The sequence below is a fragment of the Salmo salar genome, chromosome 06, assembly GCF_965601325.2.
Source record: "Salmo salar chromosome 06, fSalSal1, whole genome shotgun sequence".
NCBI lineage: Eukaryota > Metazoa > Chordata > Actinopteri > Salmoniformes > Salmonidae > Salmo > Salmo salar.
Genome location: NC_138296.1, coordinates 43,946,797 through 43,970,981, shown reverse-complemented (window position 1 = coordinate 43,970,981; position 24,185 = coordinate 43,946,797). Strand labels below are relative to the sequence as shown.

Genomic DNA, 24,185 nt, shown 5'->3' with positions numbered 1-24,185 from the left:
GCTGAAATAAATAATTCTCTCTACTATTATTCTGACATTTCACATTCTTAAAATAAAGTGGTGATCCTAACTGACCTAAGACAGTGAATTTTTACCAGGATCAAGTCTCAGGAATTGTGAAAAACTGAGTTTAAATACATTTGGCTAAGGTGTATGTAAACTTCCGACTTCAACTGTATCTACCTCAATTACCTTGTTGATCTGGTACTGATACTCCCTGTATATAGGTCCACATTGATCTGGTACTGGTACTCCCTGAATATAGCTCCACATTGATCTGGTACTGGTACTCCCTGTATATAGCTCCACATTGATCTGGTACTGGTACTCCCTGTATAGAGTATAGCTCCACATTGATCTGGTACTGGTACTCCCTGTATATAGCTCCACATTGATCTGGTACTGGTACTCCCTCTATATAGCTCCACATTGATCTGGTACTGGTACTCCCTGTATAGAGTATAGCTCCACATTGATCTGGTACTGGTACTCCCAGTATATAGCTCCACATTGATCTGGTACTGGTACTCCCTGTATAGAGTATAGCTCCACATTGATCTGGTACCGGTACTCCCTGTATAGAGTATAGCTCCACATTGATCTAGTACTGGTACTCCCTGTATATAGCTCCACATTGATCTGGTACTGGTACTCCTTGTATATTGCTCCACATTGATCTGGTACTGGTACCCCTGTATAGAGTATAGCTCCACAATGATCTGGTACTGGTATTTCCTGTATATAGCTCCACAGTGATCTGGTACTGATACTCCCTGTATATAGCTCCACATTGATCTGGTACTGGTACTCCATGTATATATCTCCATTCTTGTGTATTTTATTTTATTCCTCGTGTTCCTGTTCCTCGTGTTACCTGTGACTTATAACATTTTATTTAAATTTGACTTTCACGCATTCTGAAAAATTATATAGTACCACTTATCTCGTCAAGTGTCTCTTGCTTCTCTCTCGCTCTCTCTCTGTCTCTCTCTCTCTAAACTCTTTCACCCTGTCTCTCTCAACAATCTCTCTGTCTCTCTCTCTCTCTAAACTCTTTCACCCTGTCTCTCTCGACAATCTCTCTGTCTCTGTACACACTGTCCAGATTTAATGTTGGGAAACTGGCCCAGTCCTGAGTGTCTGCGCTGAGTCACTTTTACCTCTCCACTGCCGTGTGTGTGGGTGTGTGCGAACTCACATTGAGAGCATTGTGGGGAATGGGAATAGGTCGGCTTGTAATCAGGGAGTGAAACAATCACAACTGAGTCTGTGTTATGACACTGAGGGTTGGTGAGCTCATCTCTGATGTGGTTTTATGAGGTGTGTGTGAGGTATGTTTGGTTTGTTTTTTATTTAGAAAAATAGTTTTACCCCTTTTTCATGGTATCCAATTGGTAGTTACAGTCTTGTCTCATCGCTGCAACTCCCGTATGGAGTCGTGAGAGGCGAAGGTCGCGAGCCGAAACACAACCCAGCCAAGCCGCACTGCTTCTTGACACAGTGCCCACTTAACCCGGAAGCCAGCCAATGTGTCGGCACCAATGTGTCAGAGGAAACACTGTACACCTGGCTACCGCGTCAGCGTGCACTGCGCCCGGCCCGCCACAGGAGTCGCTAGTGCGCAATAATAGGACAAGGACATCCCTACCGGCCAAACCCTGCCCAAACCCAGACGACGCTGGGCCAATTTTGCACCGCCCCATGGGTCTCCCAGTCGCAGCCAGCTGCGCCAGAGCCTGGACTAGAACCCAGAATCTCTAGTGACACAGCTAGCACTACGATGCAGTGCCTTATACCACTGCGCCACTCGGGAGGGCCCAAGTTTGGTTTGTGTGTTCTCCATTTCTCTTCCTCTGCCTAAAAATAAAATGCTCATCTCCACTGTCTTTCCCCTTTCCCTGTCTACTTCGCAATGTGTTGCGGAATCACACTGCTTATTGATTCCTGAGGCGATGGCTGGAGGAGATAATCCGTCTGTTAGCTGGGTTTGACCTGTTGACAGAGTTGGGCATCATTTGAGGCACTGCGATGGAACAGATCTGTATCGCTTTATTTGAACTAATTCGGTCAGGAACTGCCGATGTAAAAACAATGCCATGGCAACCCGTCACAGTAATAAGGTTAAAGGTGGAGTTTTGCAACATTGTGACACATGGAAGCAGGTTTGTAATGTTTCTTAACATCTCATTAAACGTGTACTCATTCTCCTCTCCTACCTCCTCTCCACCCTGCTGTTACCTCATATTAAATCGTTCTTTATCATTTGTTCCTTCCTGTGTAGGTGTACTCCCATAGCATCTAGCCCTCCTCCTCCTCCTCAATTAGTACCACTTTCCTTTCTTCCCTTGTTATCGTCAAGGCAACATTCCCCTGACACTTTCTATTTGTTTCATCATAGTTCAAACAAGCGGCTCAGGATCACAGCTCATGCAAAGCCAAGGCTTTTTATGACGGCTTTCATTACTCTTGTACCAGGGGAGACGTGAGTGTTTTTTGCAATGCTGAAATACATTTAAAAAGTACTTGACTGGAGCAGCGTGAACTGTTAAACAGGATAATGTGATGTTCAAGCCTGCAACATATGTCCTGGGACAAATCATTTGTGATTTAGAATTCCGTACTTTGGTTTATTCTGACATACTGAACATCATACCTCATCACTGCCAGGCAGATAGTATGTTTCATATACTGTATTTTTGCATCAGCATTAACCAATACCACACCCTTCCCCTTATCCATTATTGGGCTGGTCTGACGTTCACAATGGTGCAAGTGGAACCTATCATAAAATGACCATCGCTTCCTTATCTGGTGCTGTGTCCTACTCGGCCTGCAGTGTGTGTGTTTATTTCGGGCTCGCCTTTCCCTCTCTCCGGATTCCATCCACCATTCCCTGGCCACTAGCCACTGTAACATTCTGCACCCTCCCCTCCTAGCCTCTCCTCCCAGTCCTCAACAGGGCAACATATAAACATAGGATCATGTCACCACGGCAACAACCATTATGGAATATCGCCCCTGGTGGGGTGTGAAGCTAAGCCTGATAAATGACTATGGAGGATGATGAACCCCCCCTCCAGCGACACCATCGGAGGAACTACTGTACTACCACGCTACTGTTCTATGGGACAGATTAGATTCAGAACATAACTGTCATCATCACACTAATATCAACAGTCTTGCTACAGCTAAACAGTACAGTACATTACATGACCCCTAAGCAGCATGTCGGCCTGGCCTACCAGTGATTCCATTGGGGTGATGTAATGAGATGATGATACAAAGCCACATAGAAACTGAGAGAACAAATTGAGAGGGCAGAGTTCTCTGATGCCAGCCAGCCACTATGTCTAGACCAGGCCTCATTAAAAAGTTATTTCCCCCAACCAGCCCCTGGTTCTTCCAGAGTCAGACCCTGATGACTCTCAGAACCTTCACTCAGAGCCTCACTGCAGAATGACAATCAGGAGCTGTGAAGTCTGGAACAGGAAGAGGCTGCAGCCAATGGAAAAACTGTTCAGCCGGGCATTCTGGGAAAGGCTGAAGCCATACAAACATAGGATGTTACATCATTGAGGGCATCGCCATCTCCTGTGTCGGGGTGGTGCCCCGACGCAGCCTGATTAAAGTCATGTAGGAAAGGAAATGCACGTCTTCGTGGCCATCAGTAGCTCTCCCTGTATGTGATTAATGAGAGAGAGAGAGGGAACGGACCGAGGGAAAGAGTGAGGACAGAGATGGAAACTCCATGAGTGTCCCTGTGTTACCCCACTCTCTCCTCCCACTCTAGCCATGGAAAAGTCTGGTCTACATGTGAGTGTGTACGCTACTATGCTTGAAGGAGTACCTGTGGAGAATGTGGTTGGTTGAGTGTGTGTGGGTCTTCACAGAAAGAAAGAGGGAGCTCTGTTTGTCTCTTTCTTTGCACCGAAAGGGAGAGTGGCCTGGGGGGGCTGAATTACAGCTCATGGAAAGCTGTCAGATGGTTACACACTGTGTGTGTGTGTGTGTGTGTGTGTGTGTGTGTGTGTGTGTGTGTGTGTGTGTGTGTGTGTGTGTGTGTGTGTGTGCGTGCGTGTGTGCGGCACACGCATGTTTGTGTGTATGTGGAATAAGAGTGTCTGTAAATCTCTATATGCAATACTGTGTGTGTTTGTGTACAGTGTGTGTTGGCTATGACAGTGTATCCTATGCAGGGTGCTGAGTCCAGGCAAGTCGACATCTGTCTATTGCTCATGAGTCGTCTCTCTGAGGGAAACACTCCCTAGGAGATTCTGAAAATACACAAACCAGCCTGAGGCCCAGAGAACACAGTAAACAAGTCATACATTCTACTGACTGAGAATGAAATAACAAGGAGTGTGTATGTGTGTGTGTGAGAGAGAGAGAGAGAGAGAGAGAGAAAGAGAGTGTGTGTATGTATTTCAGAGAGAGAGAGAGAGAGAGAGAGAGGGGGGGGGGGTATGAGAAGAAAAGTAGAAGGTACAGTGGTAAACAGGCCTCTTAACATTCAAAGTCTTGCAGTCCCATCGATGATACATGAGGCCTATCCTGTTTTGGCATCTGAATGCAGCGTTTTACTATTAAAACCTAAAAAGGCTTTCTAGTTTGGTTATTTTTCTCTGAGGGTGAGTGTTCTGCCTCTGACTCATAGGCACTGGGGATCATTCTTAACCACACACTAGTTGGCCCTGTCCGGGGGTTTCATCGGATGGGGCCACAGTGTCTCCTGACCCCTCCTGTCTCAGCCTCCAGTATTTATGCTGCAGTAGTTTATGTGTCGGGGGGCTAGGGTCAGTCTGTCACATCTGGAGTATTTCTCTTGTCTTTTCCGGTGTCCTGTGTGAATTTAAATATGCTCTCTCTAATTCTCTTTTCTCTTTCTTTCTTTCTCTCTCTCGGAGGACCTGAGCCCTAGGACCATGCCTCAGGACTACCTGGCTTGATGACTCCTTGCTGTCCCCAGTTCAACTGGCCGTGCTGCTGCTCCAGCTCCAACTGTTCTGCCTGCAGCTATGGAACCCTGACCTGTTCACCGGATGTGCTACCTGTCCCAGACCTGTTGTCCCAGACCTGCTGGAACCCTGACTTATTCACCGGACGTGCTACCTGTCCCAGACCTGCTGTTTTCAACTCTCTAGAGACAGCAGGAGTGGTAGAGATACTCTCAAAGATCGGCTATGAAAAAGCCAACTGACACTTACTCTTGTGTTACTGACTTTTTGCACCCTCGACAACTACTATGATTATTATTATTTGACAATGCTGGTCATTTATGAACATTTGAACATCTAGGCCATGTGCTGTTATAATCTCCACCCGGCAGAGCCAGAAGAGGACTGGCCACCCCTCATAGCCTGGTTCCTCTCTAGGTTTCCTCCTAGGTTTTGCCCTTTCTAGGGAGTTTTTCCTAGCCACCGTGCTTCTACACCTGCATTGCTTGCTGTTTGGGGTTTTAGGCTGGGTTTCTGTACAGCACTTTGAGATATCAGCTGATGTAAGAAGGGCTATATAAATAGATTTGATTTGATTTGATGACGACAGAGCAAACAGTTGTCCAAACCACAGCTAAAAACTACAGCAGTTATGGCTATAAGGGCACTATGGCATCTCTTTCTTCTCCTAGCCAGCCCAGGGCCCCTTTTCTGCAACACAAAACCACACTCTCAGACTCTCTCTCTCCTTAGAGATCAGTCACAGTCCCATGACATCAGCATTTTATAATGTCAATTAAATAAACCTAATATTAATATCTGTCTGTCTTTCATGACCTATCAAAAATGTCATGTGGATTTGATAATTGTTGTAGATAAGGAATGTCACAGACCAAATTGTATTGTAAATTACCGTCCATGCCCTTTTGGATGGAACTCAAGGTTTTCACAACAAATGTTTAGGGAATGTAGATTAGGACATGTTTGGATGACATTAGGATTGATGCCAACCCTTTACTCTGGTACCCTCCCACATGCATCAGATATTCCACAAGAACAGGAAGAGGAAGCCTAGTGAGGAAAGAAGAGCTACTTGGGTTTTACTAGGCAATGGACATCTACCTACAGATGTCGGATCTTATTATGAGACAGTTCGCTTCAGCAGGAAAATAATCCTGCAGCAACAGTAAATATGAATTATTATATGGATTATAATGAATTTACATTTTTTGTAGGGGTTGATACATTTGTCGTTGGGGAAAATCAAGTCTGACATTTTAAAATGAAAATTACAAGCCTTTTTAAACCTTGAATATACTACAAGCTTGCATTTCATGCTGCGCAGGAAAATTCTCAGTAACAAAAGAGCGATCAAATTAAGATCCTACATCTGTATAAATGACCTCTACTCCCATCTTAATCAGATGCCCGTGACCTCCCTCCATCGTTCCTCATGGGGCACAGATGAGAGGCATGCCTTGTGAGTCACCCTGGCAGCTGTCTGATCCTGTCTAGCCCCAGTCTGCAGTATGCAGCTGTGCCTTCAGCTTTCACAATGACCCATCTGGGCCCCTTCTGGGCCCCTTCTGGGACAGGAGCAGGGGTGGAGGGGCCTGGCAGTTATAAACATGGTGCTAGCAGCTGATGTACTACAGGCTACTGTACATTTCCATTGCTTAAGCCTCTTTCTATAGGCATAGTTTTTTGGGGCTCAACACATTTAACACACTACTATAATGAGAATATTTATTTACAAGAAGCTATTACAGAAGAGGATTGGGAAATAGTCTACGCATCTCAGCTCACTCTTTTAGTTCAATTAGACACAGCCAAGGCACAGAGATCAGGTTCTCGTTCCATCTACCTCGAGCATCCTGGGGAATCCTCATGACCACCATCCCGACGCAGCAGAGGAGTACAAAGGGAATTCTGTGTATTGACCCACGGCATCTCTGATCTCACCATCCCACTATGGCAAACAATGTAACATAGCCTAACTGTGATGGCTTCACATGAAATGAAGCAGTGGAAATACACTCTACACCTTTGCCACCAGGACCTCTCCCTTTCCAAACCGAACTCCAGACAGCCAGCTCGAAAAAGTTCCCTGTATTCTATTTGGACACAATTGTGGTGTAATGGTACATTCTGTTTGACACCGGAAGGGAGTTCCTTGGGGTTTCTTTCAGAGCTATGTGTGACCTCACCACACAGGAGTCTGGCGGGGATATATCCCTTTCCAGGGCTTAGCCAATCCCCTCAAACTCTCTCTATGACTACGACCACTGGAATCCCTACAACTACAACCACTGTCAACATGGCATCACCAGCCATCATGGAACCTTTGCTTTTCCACACGTTTTTCTGTAAGACTGGCACGTCTAACTCTCTAACGTAGCGATTCTGTAATGTCTGTACTAAGATCTGGTCCAAACTTCTAACATTAACACCAGGTTGAAGGTTTAGACATAAAGTCTGTATCAGATCGCATCGGGCTGTAGTAATGATTCATGGAACCATCATTCCTGCCTAATAACACAAGACACACATCAAGCCATTAATCCCATGTCATGTCAGTCTGCCTTTTGTTCTAACTGTATCCACTGTGGAACTAATTCTGCTTTATCTAAAGGGCACATCCTTGGGGAAGGGAGGGGGATGTTTTTATGGAAAAAGTTTGACATTAGAGGAAGAGCTTTTGCTCTCGCTCTTCGCCTGCTCGTCAGGTGTGCAGCATCCTCTGTTTTGGTTTACACTATCAGACTATCCCTGGAGTTTATTAGGACCAACACAATCCATTGTGTTCTCCTTCCCCTCATCCACCTCTGGTGGAAGTTTAGGCCACCTGAGACGACTGATTAATGTCCTATCAGGAGATATGCCAGAGTTGTCAGAATCTCTACCGCTGAAGTTCATATCTCATAGTTGACATCAACATACCTGGGTGGGAGGCACTAGTTCTATGACCCGCACTTAAATGTCTTCCCTCTCAGAGAGAGAGGTGTTAAGTAGTTCTAGGCAGTGGTGAGTCTTAATAAGGGTGAAATATAGGAAGACTAATAACAACTAAAGCCAGTATCAAACCCTCCATCCACCCATGAGAGCTCCTTGATAAGAAACCATTTTAAAAGCTTGATCAGTCTAATGCCCTCTGTGTGCAGTCTGCTAGGTTAATAATCAGAGTTATGAGTGGCCATAACCCACCCAGTGCCCTGCCTAGATCTCAGTGACAGGATATAACTCACAGGCCGGTGCCAGGAACACACAGTCCGAGCCGCAGGCATCGGTATTGGGGACATGTCACCAGCTAACACAGCTGCATCTGGAACTGCAGGACACACTGTCTGAATACAAATATGTTATGCACTGTGTTTAGATGTTGACATCTGAATAGCCACACACAATCGCAAAGACACAGGTGTGCACACACAGAGATACAGAAACACAGAGACACATCCACACACATCCAGATACACTGACACCATCGTTCTGTGCTGCTGCCGGTGGCTAAATCCAGTCTCACTCTATGAAACAGGACCCGCCGCCATTCCATTCCACATCGTTGCAAGAGTATTTTTATCAAAGCACCAGAGCAGATTTTCTTTTACACGGTTTCTGAAAAATTTGGCTGAGTTATTACTATCTTGGCAGTGGCCTTCTGAAGTAACGGCTAGAGGGTAGGCTACAACGTACAGTAAGTAACATGCTTTCAGTGGTTGCTCCAGCTCCCACAATTCTGTGGACTGGAATTGGAACAAAATATCTGTTGACCAACCAAGAACGTTGAGTGGACGGATGTACAGGTGCCCTGACCTTTAGCTTGCCTGGCAAATCATGTCTTCTGTTGTGGGAGCGAGGTCTGTAAGCCAAGAGGGTAGTGGGTGGTTGAGCCCAGTGCAGACGTCTGGGTCATATGAGTAGTTCATGTTTGTATATCTTAATAAGTGCAGCTCACAGTGACTTCATCTGGTCCCCTTAATTCGGTCCTCAAGTGCAAGAGGCTTTGACCCACACCCACGCACAAAAGTACACACACATGCACTCATTGACAGGATGTGAGCTGAATTAGCTAATGGGTAGCAGGAAACAACAGTCTTGTGGGTCTGCGAGTCAGACGACACAACAAGTGATGCTGTTTCTCAACAGGACCCCGCCTCTCGCCCCCCAACGCCATCAAAATGAGCCCAGCGTGAACCATGCACATTGTTAACAGTGCTGCAGGTGCTCCAGCTGTAAAGTCTACTGTTAATATATAAATAGGCATGGACAAAGAGACACACCCTACAGTGGTTTCAGGTTAATATACTGTGTCCAGGTTGGCAGTGTCTGAGGGCCACTGGCCTTCAGCCTCAGGAATAGCAGGGGTCCTCTTTCTGCTGCACATATCCCACTGGCAGTGACAGAAAAGCCTGTACGCAAGAGTAGCACTGTCTATCAGCCAATCTCTTATCAAGCCTTCACACAGCCATGAAACCCAGATACTAGCTATGAGACAGATCTATCAACCTTCATGAACCCATTGATCTTTTGTAAAGAAATTACTAGAATGAGAATGGCTTTTCATTACCCTTTAGTATTTGTTGGGGGTGACTGGGTGTGATAGGGTGGAGAAGGGGTCTTCAACAGGCGGCCCATCTGTTTGGGATTCATTCTGTCAATTTGCAGTGTACAAATGATTATAATTATGTTCCGTCCACAGACCATCCGCTCAGAATCTAGCTGGGGACTCTTACGGTAGAGGGAGGTGTAAAGAAAGACAGAGGAGAGGTGGATAGAACAACCGCCGCTGGGGGGCATATGTAGTCGGGTTTTAGCGGCACTACCACCAGACCAGACCACGGCAAAGCCCTCCTAGATCTGACACAACTGTGTAAGCAATATGGCTGAAACTCTACCAAGCTCTCTGCGTTATTAGGTGGAACTAAATGATTGAACCTATCCAGTCACGTCTTTGTATATCTGTTTCTATATCCGTGTCTTGTGTTAGGGGCCAGGGGTTGATTTGAAATCAGGCATACATTGCATTCTTTAGGACATAAACTCTATGAATATTGTGACAAGAGAATAAAAAAAAAATGAAAATAACTATTCTGTGATCTTAAAACATAAAGTTACAGGACAAAGCACGAAGAACCATAACACCCATTTTGTCAAGAGTGGAACCACATTGTTAAAATAATACACAATCCTTTTACACAAGTTAGATCAAAGGCAGAGAGAATCCTTTCAAGCCGGGGAATGATCCTGTGATGTGAAACCTATGCAAGTGCACCTTTCACAGCGCTTTTTGATCTTTCCCAAGTATAAAAAGGAAAGAAAAACAAAATGAATGACGGCTCAGTGCTCTTGGCTGAACTCCTCCTAAAGCCAGAAGAGATATGAGAGAAGAGGGAGATAATCAGTAGAGGACCACAGACTGCTGCATTGTGCCAATAGATACAGTCCATGTAGCTAGCTGGCTCCAGGCTGTTCCAGTCTGATCCTGGGCCATGATAAAGATGGTGATGATGGGAGGGAGAGCCAACAGAAAGAGCCTGTGGTTTGGAGTGGACTCAGGATGTTCAAGGAAACTCACACATCGGAGGAAAGAAGAGGAACATTTTATTTGATGCAAACCTACAAGAATGTAGGATCTCCTTGTCAAAGCGAGGGCTTCCCCTTTTTCCTGCCATGTTATGGCTGTGGTCTTCCTTCTGATCTGTCCATACAACTTTTAGGATCCCCTGAATACTCAGGCAGACATCTTAGAACAAAAAGAACAATAAAGTGAGTGGAATTAAGGTGAAAGGGCATGAAGGGATACACTTCAAATAAACTGTACATGAACGGCTTACCGAAACTGATCTAATACAACTTCTAAATTTGCACTCAACATAGAACATAACACCATGCCAGTGTGTCATTCAGAAATGTGAACAGTGAGGGAGAGGGCCATTGAACTGACTTTTCACACACACAAACACTCATGCACCCTAGTATTGAATCTCTCGGCCAGTGTTCTACAGAAGAGCTGACACGCAACAGTGAAATGTAGAGCCTGCCAGACATCTCTCCACAAGCTGCAGGTACTGGAGGGTGGGGGGGGAGATGTGGGGAGGGGAAGAAGGGAGAGAGGGGGGGAGTGTAGGAGTATGGATGACAGGAGGGGTTGACCCAGAGGGGGGTGAGAGACAGAGAGTGAGTGAGGGAGGGAAAGTGGGAGAATCCAAGGGGATGAATCAGCGTACTAATTTGGGGCTGCTGTCTATCTCTTCGTTCCTCTCTCTCTCCACCCTACTGTACGCCATCATCACACCCCTCCCCAGTTCCCCCACAGTGATCACAGTGAGTCTGGGAGGACAGGTTAGTCCCCGACTAGACCATAGAGAGGTCACAAGCTTGGGGTAATTGGTTCTGAAGTGCTGCCAGGTTTGCCTGGGGTTGGGGACTGAGACTGGGGGAGACAAGCTGTAACTGAGAAGTCGGATGTCCCCTGTGATAGAGTCAGAGACAGGACTGTCACTGTCCCCTGACTCCATGCCAGAGCAATACAGGGATGCTGAAGAGACTCGTCCATCATAGACACACAGATCCTGAGTCTTCAATAACAGATGAATGAGTGGACTGACAGCCCGTGCCACACCCTCTTTGCAATGACCAGATGGGCGGGAGGCCTTGGTCCACAGACACCTCTGAAGCATCCCTGGAATGGGAGGAGTGGAGGAGGAGGAGAGAGGATGATAGTAGATGGGTCAAGGGACATTTGTAGTTGAGAGAGGGCCGATGAGATGTAGCTTTGCCCTAGGCCTGCCACAACACTGTCAGCTGCTGCTGGGACTCTGGGACCCTCAGAGACTCTTCCTCCCTCGCACTCTCCTCCTCACACTCTCTTCCTCACACTCTCTCACAAGTACAGAGTGTTTGAGTGGCATGTGTTTCTCTCCAGGGAAAAACCTAAATAGGTTATAGCATGGGTTATGCACTACATGGGAGAGGCCATTTATGTGATTTATTATGATTTCCTCTTCTATAACAAATGTGAGATATGTCTTTAGGTGCCGGGGTCCAATAGTATGGCCACACCCTGCTGTTGCAAGGGGATTGTGTGTTCTCCCGTCGATCCAGGTTTAATTATAAAGCATCACTGTCAGAGTGTTTCCCTGATGCTAGCAATATGAAAGGATGTGGCTATTCTCAGAGAGCACTCACACGAGAGAAGAACAGCTGTGGTTGACGCCAGCACAAGCTCACACGCAAACACGGAACACGCACGAACAGAACACGGAACACGCACAAACGGAACATGGAACACGGAACATGCACAAAGGGAAAACACACTCGTAGTAGATCGCGAGTGCATCCAGCTATGCGAACATACTCAGCTAATCCTCTGACTTACAGTAACTAACTCGTACTGTAACCCCCCACTTGACTTGACACTATCAGCAGTTGAAAACGTAAGGTTATTTGCGTAACCCCAGTTCGTTGATGATGTACATGAGATGTATCACATGTGGGGTTCGCTAGGACCGCGTACTCTCTCGAAAGTACCTATCAAATGTTGGGGACAGATCGTCTGTTGGGGACAGATCGTCTGTTGGGGACAGATCGTCTGTTGGGGACAGACAGGTAGAGTGGAAAATGTGGTGGGAGACCATAAAAGGAGCCGGTCTACTGCCATCTGGTTATTCTCAAGCATAATTGTCTTCCTCACACTCTTGCGAGCAGGGGAAACGCAATGATATAGTCACACAACTGCTCCACGACAAAAATGCACCAACTGTAAAAACATAGAGCGTGCATAAGTAGCTGGCAGGCCTGTTTTTTCTTCACTCTCACTGGCTATGCCTCTCTCTCCAAGTGAGGATGGATAACTGCTATGTCATGCTTAACCAGCTGCATACCACCCTGCATCCAACTACTGGCTTGCTTCTGAAGCTAAGCAGGGTTGGTCCTGGTCAGTCCCTGGATGGGAGACCAGATGCTGCTGGAGGTGGTGTTTGGGGGCCAGTAGGAGGCACCATTTCCTCTGGTTTACAATTCCCCAGTGCAGTGATTGGGGACATTGCCCTGTGTAGGGTGCTGTATTTTGGATGGGACATTAAACGGGTGTCCTGACTCTCTGTGGTCACTAAAGATCCCATGGCAATTATCATAAGAGTAGGGGTGTTAACCCTGGTGTCCTGGCTAAATTCCCATCTGACCATCATGGTCATCTAATTACCCCCAGCTTACAATTGGCTCATTCATCTCCTCTGTAACTATTCCCCAGGTCATTGCTGTAAATGAGAATGTGTTTTCAGTCAATTTAACAGGTTAAATAAAAACATTTAAAAAAAGCTCTGCATGACAATAGCTGGCAGGACTAGTCATAAGCAGGATTGCAACTGCCGACTGGAAAATCACTGGTCATCAGGGGGCTCGAAGATGAGGAGGGAAAGGATTGGTGTCGCTCGGGCATCCAGGGGGTCCACTTTTTCTTTGCCTGTTAAGTTGGATATTCTCAGCCAAAGTGTAATTTCTCCCACCACCATTAGGCTCATGCTACAACCACATCCTTGGATGACACTACAGGAAGCCCGGATGCTATGGTCTGTAATCATACAGATCTCCTCCCAATCTGGGTCTAGGGTCTCCAAGTTCAAGTTCAGTTTCTTCCTCACCTCCACCAGCAACTCAGCTGGATATTACTCAACAGTAAAGAGGTCACGTTGAGAGCTCTAAATGCTTGGGCCAAGACCATGTTTGTTTTCTGAAAAATGGAGGCAGTAAGGCGCTGGTATCGTTAATAACACAGCACATGGTGCTGGTGTGGTGAGCCAGTGACAGCTGCACCGTGGGAGAGTTGCCAAAACTATATTGTGTATGTCCAGGCTTGGGGTACCCTTAGCAAAAATCCTGCTAGTGAGGGTTTTTTCCCACAAGCCCTTATCTTTCCTGAGGCAAACTGGTACCGCAGGGAGCAATTCCTTTATTGGGGCTGTATGTGACTGGAGTCTCTTTCTGTCGTATAGTTCCCTTAACGGGCCCTGAGCCCGCTTGCAGATACTGTATGAAGGAGCCCAAACTCTATTTGAAGAGGGGCAGCTCCACTGCTCTCGGGCCGTCAGGTCAGCTAACCTGAGAGGGCGGTAGAGCGTGGTCTTAATCTCGAGGATCTCCGTGAGATTAATCCCATCGTCATCCTCATCATCCCCTAACTCAACCTCCCCCAACACTACGTCGTCGGACAGTGAGGGGAGGGAGTCAAGGCTATCCACCATGACCTCGCCCCAACTGGGCTTAGTTGCGGAGAGCTGAGCCTCAAGCTATCGCTGTTGGCTCGAAGGCAGTCTGCAGTGCTCACAGGACTCAGGGTCCTTGAGTGCTTCCTGGGCATGTTCCTACCCAAGCAATTGATGCATAGAGGATGGGAATCTTTCCTGCTTGACCTACAGTAGGTCACACACACACACACACACACACACACACACACACACACACACACACACACACACACACACACACACACACACACACACACACACACACACACACACACACACACACACACACACACACACACACCACACACACACACACACACACCAACGAGCTGAGCGCGTTTGCCACAGAGACAGTGGAAAGAGGTGAAACCTGACTCAGAGCCAGTGTTGATTCACCATGCTGACACTCTGGCCAAGCTCCTCCAATATCATTTAACACGACACCATGCAGTCGCTGGCAGTAAATAGAGCTGGGACTGAACCGTGTAGGACTACAGCAACATGAAAGTCACAGTTCATACGACTGACTAGTGGTGGAGTCACAGTTCAGACAGTTACAGTGGTGTGGAGTGGAGTCACAGTTGACAGTTCAGACAGTAACAGCAGTGGCATTCAGTCAGTCACCATTCTGAAAGTCAGAAAGTACATTCAGTAACATAGGGGTCAAAGTTCATAGAGTAATATGGGAGTGAATGTTAACACAGTCACATTTCAACAGTAAGTATTAGTTAGTTGTTATGAATGGCAAAGCACAGGTGATGGAGAGGATGAGGAACTAAATGTGACAGGAATTTTCAAATTCATTTTAAGCATGAATTTGGGGAAGTGACAAGGCATCAGTAAATAGAGAAACCAAAAAGTGTTGTAATACTTTTCACTTCACATTAGGTTGCTCGAACGCACACAGATTGTAAAAGAAGTCAGAATGCCCCCGACAGAATCCAGGACTGGGCGATAGGAGCAGTGTGTCAAACAGCAGGGGGGCCCTCCTTTACTGAGGTAATTTATTAAGACCGGCCGTCTCTGATTGGGTTCCTGCTAAATGCCAATAGTGTAACCTAGTGCCACAGTGGACATTCCAGGAAGGGGATCTGAAAATAAGACCACAAGCCAATGCAGACACTCTAGAATAAACTGATCAAGATGGCCTCCAACAGCCAGCTACCAGATATTGACGCACCTTTAATATTGACACACCTTTAACTCTCTTCTAGTTAATTATGTTCAGAAAAAGCAGACAGTGTGAAAATATGTCATTGTTTTATAAGGCTTTATATTGACCTCCTCTATAGGCATTTCTAAATATTAAAAGACAATATATATAATTTAGGCATTAGGCAAAAATACATTTTCCAAATAGGTTCTTCCTCTGCTTTCTTCTCCTCTGGTCGATATACTGTACTGTAATCATGCCAGCTAATAAGAGCAGAACTGGGTTCAAATACAATTTAAAATATCTCAATTACTTTCACATACATTCAAAGTAAGTATTCAGATATATTTTATTTGAAAAGACAAGTAGTTTAATATTTTAATGCATATGAAGAGGTCTGAAGAGGAGACAAGACATCACAGAACTTGCCCCCAGCCAGGTTGCAAACTACCCAAAGTCTCGCCCTGTCATGAGGCTGCCAGCTGCAAGCCATTAGACAGACATTGCAGCACGCAAGGCTAAAAAAACACCAGCCCATGGAGTAGCAGGCTGCCGCAGAGAGAGCGGCTGTTCAGACTCCCTTCCCTTTTCCTCACTCATCATAACGGAATCCCTCTGCTTGACTAGGACTTTATGTATGTACACTGGAGTGGTGTGACTGGGAGGTATACAGCCTGGTACTATGTAATTAGGCTACTCTGTATTGAGACACAGGGGAAAAGTACCCCAGCTTGTTGCTATGGAGAAGGCAACACAAACAGACAGCCATACAGTTGAAGTCAGAAGTTTACATACACCTTAGCCAAATACATTTAAACTCAGTTTTTCACAATTCCTGATGTTTAATCCTAGTAAAAATTCCTGGTCTTAGGTCAGTTAGGATCACCACTTTATTTTAAGAATGTGAAATGTCAGAATAATAGTAGAGAGAATTATTTATTTCAGCTTTTATTTCTTTCGTCCCATTCCCAGTGGGTCAGAAGGTTACATACACTCAATTAGTATTTGGTAGCAATGCCTTTAAATTGTTTAACTTGGGTCAAACGTTTCAGGTAGCCTTCCACAACCTTCCCACAATAAGTTGGGTGAATTTTGGCCCATTCCTCCTGACAGAGCTGGTGTAATTGAGTCAGGTTGGTAGGCCTCCTTGCTTGCACACGCTTCTTCAGTTCTGCCCACAAATTTTCTATAGGATTGAGGTCAGGGTTTTGTGATGGCCACTCCAATACCTTGATTTTGTTGTCCTTAAGCCATTTTGCCACAACTTTGGAAGTATGCTTGGGGTCATTGTCCATTTGGAAGACCCATTTGCGACCAAGCTTTAACTTCCTGACTGATGTCTTGAGATGTTGCTTCAATATATCGACATAATTGTCCTTCCTCATGACGCCATCTATTTTGTGAAGTGCACCAGTCCCTCCTGTAGCAAAGCACCCCCACAACATGATGCTGCCACCCCCGTGCTTCACAGTTGGGATGGTGTTCTTCGGCTTGCAAGCCTCCCCCTTTTTCCTCCAAACATAACGATGGTCATTATGGCCAAACAGTTCTATTTTTGTTTCATCAGACCAGAGGAAATTTCTCCAAAAAGTACGATCTTTGTCCCCATGTGCAGTTGCAAACTGTAGTCTGGCTTTTTTATGGTGGTTTTGGAGCAGTGGCTTCTTCCTTGCTGAGCGACCTTTCAGGTTATGTCAATATAGGACTCGTTTTACTGTGGATATAGATACTTTTGTACCTGTTTCCTCCAGCATCTTCACAAGGTCCTTTGCTGTTGTTCTGGGATTGATTTGCACTTTTCACACCGAAGTACGTTCATCTCTAGGAGACAGAACGCGTCCTCTCCTTCCTGAGCGGTATGACGGCTGCATGGTCCCATGGTGTTTATACTTGCGTACTATTGTTTGTACAGATGAACGTGGTACCTTCAGGTGTTTGGACATTTCTCCTAAGGATGAACCAGACTTGTGGAGGTCTACAATTTGTTTTCTGAGGTCTTGACTGGTTTCTTTTGATTTTCCCATGATTTCAAGCAGAGATGCACTGAGATTGAAGGTAGGCCTTGAAACATATCCACAGGTACACCTCTAATTGACTCAAATGAGGTCAATTAGCCTATCAGAAGCTTCTAAAGCCATGACATTGTTTTCTGGAATTTTCCAAGCTGTTTAAAGGCACAGTCAACTTAGTGTATTTAAACTTCTGACCCAATGGAATTGTGATACAGTGAATTATAAGTGAAATAATCTGTCTGTAAACAATTGTTGGAAAAATGACTTGTGTCATACACAAAGTAGATGTCCTAAGCGACTTGCCAAAACTATAGTTTGTTAACAAGAAATTTGTGGAGTGGTTGAAAAACAAGTTTTAATGACTCCAACCTAAGTGTATAAAAAAACTTCCGACTTCAACTGTACATGTGAGGGAGGAATGTAGGAATACATGCCAGGGCATAAGCAAGTTTATATTTGAGCATATAATATATGTACTGTATCTTCACTCACTGTATATGCTCAGGTAAAGAGAAGATAAATACCCCCAAGCGCATACTGTAAACAAATAAATCGTAACTCTGGAAATCGATGGTAATGCAGAAAGTGAGTACAAGAATACACTGAATTAAAAGAAGCGCTTCGAAAGCAGCTTGGTTAGCCTTGTGAGGAGCATATAGTTGTAGGCTACAACTACTTAGAGTAGAGTACAGTTGACTCTTTCCACGGTTCTATATTCACACAGCGTTATTGTGGGTTTTCCAGACAGATAGGCCATGATGAACAGACAGCATGGCATCGCTTCAGAACTAAAATTACGTCTTCATCTTACACTGTGTTGAGGCTATCAACTATCTGTCACAGTCAGTCGTCATAGGTAGGGCATTGGTTTAATCACATGGACCACCGGTACTACTTTGTTTATGGTGTCAGCTTATGATTTCGTCCCACAGGTCTGGCTTTATACAGCATTAGCCGGATTGGTCAACCATGACACACTATGGTCTGGGAAAGGTCAATGAACTCACTCCAAGTATCATTCTTCATGCAAACTACCACACTGGGCAGACGTCAATTCAACATGTATTCCACGTTGGTTCAACGTAATTTCATTGAAATGGATGTGGAAACAATGTTGATTCAACCAGTATGTGTCCAATGGGGCTAAGATGAGTATCACTACTAACTAACACACTTAACATAGATAGCCAATCTGTGCAATATAATTTCCTGTTGATAGACAGTGTTTGGAGTTTTTCAGAAAGGGCTGAAGCCTAAGTTGGGATACATGCACGTAACTCCAATGTTGAAATCTTTGACATTATGTTTTACAAGAAAGTATACGTTACACACACATCTCAAATTATAAATTACACCATCGCATTAGCATTCGGCTCTCAAGAACGTGCTTCCTCTCCTGTAGTCTAAATCAGTGTTTCTCCACTCCAGTTCTCGAGTACACCCTTACACATTTGTATTGTTGCCCCGGACAAGCACACCTGATTCAACTTGTCAGCTAATCATCAAGCCCTCTAATGAGTTGAATCAGGTGTTTTTGTCCGGGCCTACAGCAAAAATGTGTACGGTTGGGGGTCTTCGAGGTCCTGAGCTGAGAAACACTGGTCTAAATAGCTCACTGGTCTAAACACCTCACTGGTTTAAATAGCTCACTGGTCTAAATAACCCACTGGTCTAAATACCTCACTGGTCTAAATACCTCACTGGTTTAAATACCTCACTGGTCTAAATACCTCACTGGTCTAAATACCTCACTGGTCTAAATACCTCACTGGTTTAAATACCTCATTAGTCTAAATACCTCACTGGTCTAAATACCTCACTGGTCTAAATACCTCACTAGTTTAAATAACTCACTGGTCTAAATAACTCACTGTTTTAAATACCTCATTGGTCTAAATAACTAACTGGTTTAAATACCTCATTAGTCTAAATAACTCACTGGTCTAAATACCTCACTGGTCTAAATACCTCACTGGTCTAAATACCACACTGGTTTAAATAACTCACTGGTCTAAATAACTAACTGGTCTAAATACCTCACTGGTCTAAATAACCCACTGGTCTAAATACCTCACTGGTCTAAATACCTCACTGGTCTAAATAACCCACTGGTCTAAATACCTCACTGGTCTAAATACCTCACTGATCTAAATAACCTACTGGTCTAAATACCTCACTGGTCTAAATACCTCACTGGTCTAAATACCTCACTGGTCTAAATAACCCACTGGTCTAAATACCTCATTGGTCTAAATACCTCATTGGTCTAAATAACTCACTGGTCTAAATAACCCACTGGTCTAAATACCTCACTGGTCTAAATACCTCACTGGTCTAAATAACCCACTGGTCTAAATACCTCACTGGTCTAAATAACTCACTGGTTTAAATACCTCACTGGTCTAAGTAAATCATTGGTCTAAGTAACTCATTGGTCTAAATAACTCACTGGTCTAAATACCTCACTTCCCTGTGGCTCAGTTGGTAGAGCATGGTGTTTGCAATGCCAGCATGGTGTGTGCAACGCCAGAATTGTGGGTTTGATTCCCACGGGGGGCCAGTACAACAAACAAAAAAATGCATGAAATTAAATGTATGCATTCACTACTGTAAGTTGCTCTGGATAAGAGTGTCTGCTAAATGACTAAAATGTAAAATATGTCTAAGTAACTCACTGGTTTAAATACCTCATTGGTCTAAATAACTAACTGGTTTAAATACCTCATTAGTCTAAATAACTCACTGGTCATGGAAAGCCTGAGGCTGAATAGCTTTGGCCAAGTATACCAGCTAGAGCAGTACCAGTTTAGGGTAAACTCATCCCTGAGTGAGGAGCCACTCACTCTGGTGAGAGAACGTTAAAACAGTTGCTGTGATGTTATAATAAAGTTCAGAGTGTATTTCGCACCAGCTCATGATTTTCCCATGCATCATGGAGAATTCACCCAACCCTGTGGTGGAATCTAGTGGTCTTGTACAAGGTTTCTCCACCTCACATCTGAAGCAGCCTACCACAACCCACTGCTACAATCTACCATACACAAGTGGCCGTGTATCCATCTTTGGATCCACTCAAACACTGATACACTGCTAACACTTTCTAATAACTTTCATGGATAAGCATTACTAAACTACATATATGCTACCTTCATTTTATCACTCTGTTGCCGCAGAGAATTTTCCTGCGCAGCAGAAAATGAAAATTGTATTGTATTCAAGGATTAAAAAGGCTTCTAAAGTTTGTAATTTCCACTTAAAAAATGTAAGACTTGATTTATCCAAACTAAAAATGTATCAACCCCTACAAAAATGTCCATGAATTATAATCCACGTATTATTTCACATTTCCTGTTCCAGCAGGATTATTTCCCTGCTGTAGCAAACTGGTCAAATAAAGATATCACACCTGTATTCAGCCTGGCCTCAGAGCCTGTTGGTAAACATGTATGAACACACACCCCTCCGTTTCCCACTCTCACCTGGTAGATGAGAACCTTGAAGTGCCGTCTCTTGAGCAGCTCGTTCTCGTTGCTCTCCAGCTTCTTGATCTGGCCCGCCTGCTTCTCCAGGTTGGTGCGGACCGTCTTCACGTTGACGCTGACCTTGCGCACCTTGCCCAGCATCTTGTTGACGGTGTTGGCCGTGCCAGTGTGGCTCTTGGACAGCTTGGCCAGCTCTCCCTGAATGCAAGAAACAGACTTCTCCATGTCCTGCTGTCTGGCCTCCAGCCCGTTCTGGGTCTGCTGGATCTGGTCCACCACCCCGATGATCTTGTCTAGCAGGGTCAGCACCATGACCCCGTTTACCTGCGCCTCACTCTTGGTGCCCGAGCCCGTGGCCAGCACCATGTCCACTTCTTCTGAAATGTCGTCTTCATCGCTGTCGGTGGCGGGCTGGACCGCTGCGGCTACCAGGGACAACTCCTCGTCGTCGTCAGACACCTCGGTCAGAGCCACTCGCTCCTGCTGCAAGCCTGCTGGATCCGCCATGGCTGTCAAGCCCAAACACACACCGCTCAGCTCTCACGCTCACTGAGGATAAAAATACACTATCGGGAGAACAAACTTTAAGGGGCCACCCTGACCAAAAGTCAAAATCCAAATATTTTCCTTTCTATGAAGGGACACTTACTCTTCCACTTCTTTGGAGCTTTTCCTCTTCCCACTTTCTAGTCTACTTGTCTTCTTGCTGTCTTTCTTTTCCTCCTTTTTCTCTTATTCTCAGTCCTCTCAGTCTCTCTCTCTCTCTCTCTCTCTCTCTCTCTCTCTCTCTCTCTCTCTGTCTTTGTGTCTACCCTGGGATGCTGGCCAACCAACGGGAGTGGAGCCTCTCACTGCTGAGGCATGTGTGCCCTGACTCAAATGACGGGACTCCCTGTGATACCACCCAGTCACACTTTTCCTTTCCTAGAGCCGGCCCCCACTATACCCCACCCCACCCGCCACCCTGCTCCTGGGGCTCCACCCCCTTTCCCTGCCCAGCCTGAGGGTATAACGACCCCAAGCCCCTGTCTCCACCCCTAGTGGTTGGGCAGAGCCTGGCAGACCCCGCCCCCATGGTAGGGACTCCCAGAGGGGAGGCAGGGGAAGGAGCCAAACATGCACACAATGGCACAAACTGGCACAGATTAAGTGCAAAGTTTAAAACTCCAGTCACTTGCATAATTCATTTAATCAAATCTGTAATTTCAAATATCATACCACATGGTTTAGTCAGAATAGAGTTTTGGCTAGACATGTTCTATAACTGGGAATAGAGCCCGACAGTGGAGGTGTCATAATACCCATAAAACCTAGCGGTCAAACAGGGAATCGTGTTAATTTAAAACTTGCACAAGACAGCTCACAGAATTGTCAATATAAATACATTTTGCCAATTTATTCATTTTTATTCATTTTTAAAGTTAATCCAGAGATTAAGTTAATCCAGAGATTCTTACCTTTGCCTTGATTCGGCACTCTCGTTCAGATCATCATGTCATTTATAGTTCTTTATGATATTCACATTAGCAGCTAATTAGCATTTCATTTTTTTTGGAGGGGGGGGGGGGGGGGGTATTCACAGGCGAATATATTGATAAAAGTAACCTTGTCCTAGAGAGATTTACACGGTTATCAAAACGTCACGCCAAGGTAAGCCTACACGAGACACAGACCTTATTTTAAATGCTGGAACTACGATTGGGACCATTTTCTTTTTTGACCGCTAGGTTTTGGGGTATTATGACTCATGCTGTGGTATTCTATAGTCAAACTCCAACCTGTAAATGAGGGAAATGTAAATGAGATAGAGAATAGGGAGAAAAACTCAGAGTGAGATAAAAAAACATGGATTTTTTAAATGTATTTTATATACCAGTACACACACACACACACACACACACACACACACACACACACACACACACACACACACACACACACACACACACACACACACACACACACACACACACACACACAGAGACTTTTCAACCTCTCCCTGTCCGAGTTTGTAATACCAACATGTTTTATTAAGCAGACCACCATAGTCCCTGTGCCCAAGAACACTAAGGTAACCTGCCTAAATGACTACTGACCCGTAGCACTCATGTCTGTAGCCATGAAGTGCTTTGAAAGGCTGGTCATGGCCCACATCAACACCATTATCCCAGAAACCCTAGACCCACCCCAATTTGCATGCCATCCCAACAGATCCACAGATGATGCAATCTTTATTGCACTCCACACTGCCCTTTCCCACCTCGACAAAAGGAACACCTATGTGAGAATGCTATTCATTGACTACAGCTCAGCGTTCAACACCATAGTGCCCTCAAAGCTCATCAATAGGCTAAGGACCCTTGGACTAAACACCTCCCTCTGCAACTGGATCCTGGACTTCCTCACGGGCCGCCCCCAGGTGGTAACAACACAGCCGCCATACTGATCATCAACACGGGGGCCCCTCAGGGGTGCGTGCTCAGTCCCCTCCTATACTCCCTGTTCACTCATGACTGCACGGCCAGGCACGACTCCAACACCATCATTAAGTTTGCCAATGACACAACAGTGGTAGGCCTGATCACCGACAACGACGAGAAAGCCTATAGTGAGGAGGTCAGAGACCTGGCCGTGTGATGCCAGGACAACAACCTCTCCCTCAACGTGATCAAGAAAAAGGCAATGATTGTGGACTACAGGAAAATGAGGACCGAGCACGCCCCCATTCTCATCAACGGGGCTGCAGTGGAGTAGGTTGAGAGCTTCAAGTTCTTTGGTGTCCACATCACCAACAAACTAACATGGTCCAAGCACACCAAGACAGTCGTGAAGAGGGCACGACAAAACCTATTCCCCCCCAGGAGACTGAAAAGATTTGGTATGGGTCCTCAGATCCTCAAAAGGTTTTACAGCTGCACCATCGAGAGCATCCTGACTGGTTGCATCACTGCCTGGTATGGCAACTGCTCGGCCTCCGACTGCAAGGCACTGCAGAGGGTAGTGCGAACGGCCCGGTACATCACTGGGGCCAAGCTTCCTAGCATCCAGGACCTCTATACCAGGCGGTGTCAGAGGAAGGCCCTAAAAATTGTCAAAGACTCCAACCACCCTGGTCATAGACTGTTCTCTATGCTACCGAATGGCAAGCGGTACCGGAGTGCCAAGTCTAGGTCCGAGAGGCTTCTAAACAGCTTCTACCCCCAAGCCATAAGACTCCTGAACACCTAATCAAATGGCTACCCAGACTATTTGCATTGCCCCCCCCCCCCCCTCTTTTACACCGCTGCTATTCTCTGTTGTTATCATCTATGCATATTCACTTTACTAACTCTACCTACATGTACATATTACCTCAACTA

The 24,185-nt window shown here is 45.5% G+C and overlaps 1 protein-coding gene across 2 annotated transcripts in view; it reads right to left on the bottom strand.

Annotated features, from left to right (window-relative positions):
- LOC106607299 (caveolae-associated protein 1) overlaps nt 1-21,723 on the bottom strand; it is a 31,366-nt gene extending 9,643 nt beyond the window's left edge. The window contains exons 1-2 of one of the 2 annotated variants that reach the window (XM_014204123.3): nt 21,476-21,723; nt 20,824-21,392 (exon numbers count right to left, since the gene is read on the bottom strand). In XM_014204123.3, the coding sequence (XP_014059598.2) occupies nt 20,824-21,333 (510 nt within the window). In that variant the 5' untranslated portion in view covers nt 21,334-21,392; nt 21,476-21,723. The remainder of the gene's footprint in view (nt 1-20,823; nt 21,393-21,475) is intronic. The other variant, XM_014204124.3, reaches the window with a different exon arrangement.
- Between the last annotated feature and the right edge of the window lie 2,462 nt (nt 21,724-24,185).